The 2,500-nt window shown below is 37.7% G+C and overlaps 1 protein-coding gene across 1 annotated transcript in view; it reads left to right on the forward strand.

Annotated features, from left to right (window-relative positions):
• LOC125035043 (adipokinetic hormone/corazonin-related peptide receptor variant I-like) overlaps positions 1 to 2,500 on the forward strand; it is a 16,383-nt gene that overhangs the window by 345 nt on the left and 13,538 nt on the right. The window contains exon 1 of the mRNA XM_047627128.1: positions 1 to 77. This exon is cut by the window's left edge and continues 345 nt beyond it. Coding sequence (XP_047483084.1) covers positions 1 to 77 — 77 coding nt within the window. The remainder of the gene's footprint in view (positions 78 to 2,500) is intronic.

Below are 2,500 nucleotides of genomic sequence, written 5' to 3' on the forward strand. Positions count from 1 at the left end.
ATCACCATCAGTGCCTACTCCTGCCTGATGGTGCTCTCGGCGTTGGGCAACATCTCCGTGCTCACGTCCATCGCGGGGTGAGTCGTCCCTCTGTTCTTGGGAGAGAAAGCGCTGGAAGTATCACATTTGAAGGTCATAGACGTGAGATCTATCTGCGGAATGGTAGTGAAGACCCGTTGCGTCTGAAGGAGTGCTGGGATGAGCATTGTTTCGTTTTGGGAGCAGATAGCATTTCCATTTCTCTGTTTGCATGTCTTATAAACACGCATTATATAAATACGATACTGAAAATGACAATTTTCTGTCCCAGGTATTGTATGCGCAAAAACGTTCAAAAGCAAAGAGAATCTTCAGCACAAATGAGTCTGTTGAATGTCTTTCTTAGATGACGTCTGCTGTTCCAGATTCATTTCCACTTCCAACGGTCTCCCCAAAATTAGGTCAATCATTGAACTATTGTTTTCCCTACGTCTGCTTTCCTGTCTGTCTGTTTATCTGCATCTCTCTTTCTATTTCTTTTGCTTTTATCTTGCAATTTCTTGGAGACTGTCTTTCTCTCTCTCTCTACCCCCCCCCCCCCCCCTCTCTCTCTATCCCTCTCTCGCCGTCACAATTTATTTCCGAATTTAAATTCATGGCTGCAGACTTGATGATTAATCCGCGTATAACAAATTAACAAGTCCACACGCTCAAAGTTACCTCTTCCCTCGCTAAGCCTTTACACAGCGACATTAATGCTCCTGCAAAAGCCCTTGCGCGAGGTCACAAGCAATCTCAATCAGCCTAGCAAGCAAAATCGTAAGTGTTAGTATATATAGCGTTGTCATGGGAACGACTGAGAGGGTCTTCTGTGAATATTCTTTTTGCTACTTCCACTGCCTCTGCTTGTCCTCTCTGCTGCTTCAATTCCTTTGTTCTTAGTCGTCTTTGCTCTTTTAGAGTAAGGCTATTAAAATGATGTATACGGCATATAATACGATAATGACGATTATGATAATTACAATAATGATCGTGTAATAATGATAACGCTGATATTTGCAACAATAATAATAACAATGATGATGATGATGGTGGTCATAATAATAACTATAAGGAAAATCATAACAATGATAATAATGATAATATTAATAATGATAGCAATAACAATAATAGTAATAATAAAAACTATGATAATAAGAAATGGTACTAATGCTAATGATAACAGTGCTGATAATGATTATCATTATGATAAAATTATTGATGACAATAATGATAATAATAATACAAAATAGTAATAATAGTAATAATAATAAGGATAATAATAATACAAAACAATAACAATAATAATGATAATGCTAATAATAATAAAAAATTATAACAATAATAATAACAATGGTACCAACAACGGCAATAATAAAAAGATAATAATAATTGTGATGATAAAAATGATAATGATAATAATAATGATAATGATAGTGATAACAACAACAATAATAATGACAATAGTAATAATGATAATGATGGTAATGATAACAATAATGATGATAATGATAATAATAATGATAATAGTAATGGTAATGCTTATAACAATAATTACCATAATAATGATGATAATCATCATCTTAATAATAATAGTGATACTGTTGATCATGATACTGCTGATGTTGGTAATGATAATAATGGTGGTGATGATGATGATGATGAGGAGGATGATAATGATTAATTGATCATGATAACAATGAAGATAATGAATGCAGATTTTGTTTTCTCGCAACAAGGCATTCCGCAATTACTATCGGTAATTTTCTTGTTCCTTTTTATCGGCGTCTCCCCCTTTTCCCCTCCTTTTAAAACGATAGAATGGCTTATTTCCTGCACTGTCCTCCCTTCCCTCTCAATCTCCTGTTTGCCCAGAAAATTCTAGCAGACTGTGACAAAACTCAATTCTGGAGAGATAATACGGTTTGGAACTATTGTCATTGGTACGAATGAGTGTGGAAGATTATAATCCTATTAGCTGCCATTATGAGCACAGAAACATTTCGAAACAGGGAAAGGGTTGCTAGGCTAATGTCCTTCGCAGGCGCCATACACGAACGGATACGGGAACATGCACAAAGGTTTGTGTTTGTACTTGCGCGTGTGTATGTGTGTGTGTGTTTATGATTGTGTATGCGTTTGTGTGTGTTTGTGCTTATGTGTGAGTGTGTGTGTGTGTGTGTGCGTGTGTGTGTGTGTTTGTATTTGCGTGTACTTGCCTCCTCCCGCCCCCCCTCTCTCTCTCTCTCCCCCCCCCCCTCTCTCTCTCTCTCTCTCTCACTCTCCTTCTCTCTCTCTCTCTCTCTCTCTCTCTCTCTCTCTCTCTCTCTCTCTCTCTCTTTCTCTTTCTCTCTCTCTCTCTCTCTCTCTCTCTCTCTCTCTCTCTCTCTCTCTCTCTCTCTCTCTCTCTCTCTCTCTCTCTCTCTCTCTCTCTCTGTGTCTGTCTGTCTCTCCCTATTTCTCTTTTTCTTTGTCTGCCTTT

This window comes from Penaeus chinensis, chromosome 2, assembly GCF_019202785.1.
Source record: "Penaeus chinensis breed Huanghai No. 1 chromosome 2, ASM1920278v2, whole genome shotgun sequence".
Lineage (NCBI taxonomy): Eukaryota > Metazoa > Arthropoda > Malacostraca > Decapoda > Penaeidae > Penaeus > Penaeus chinensis.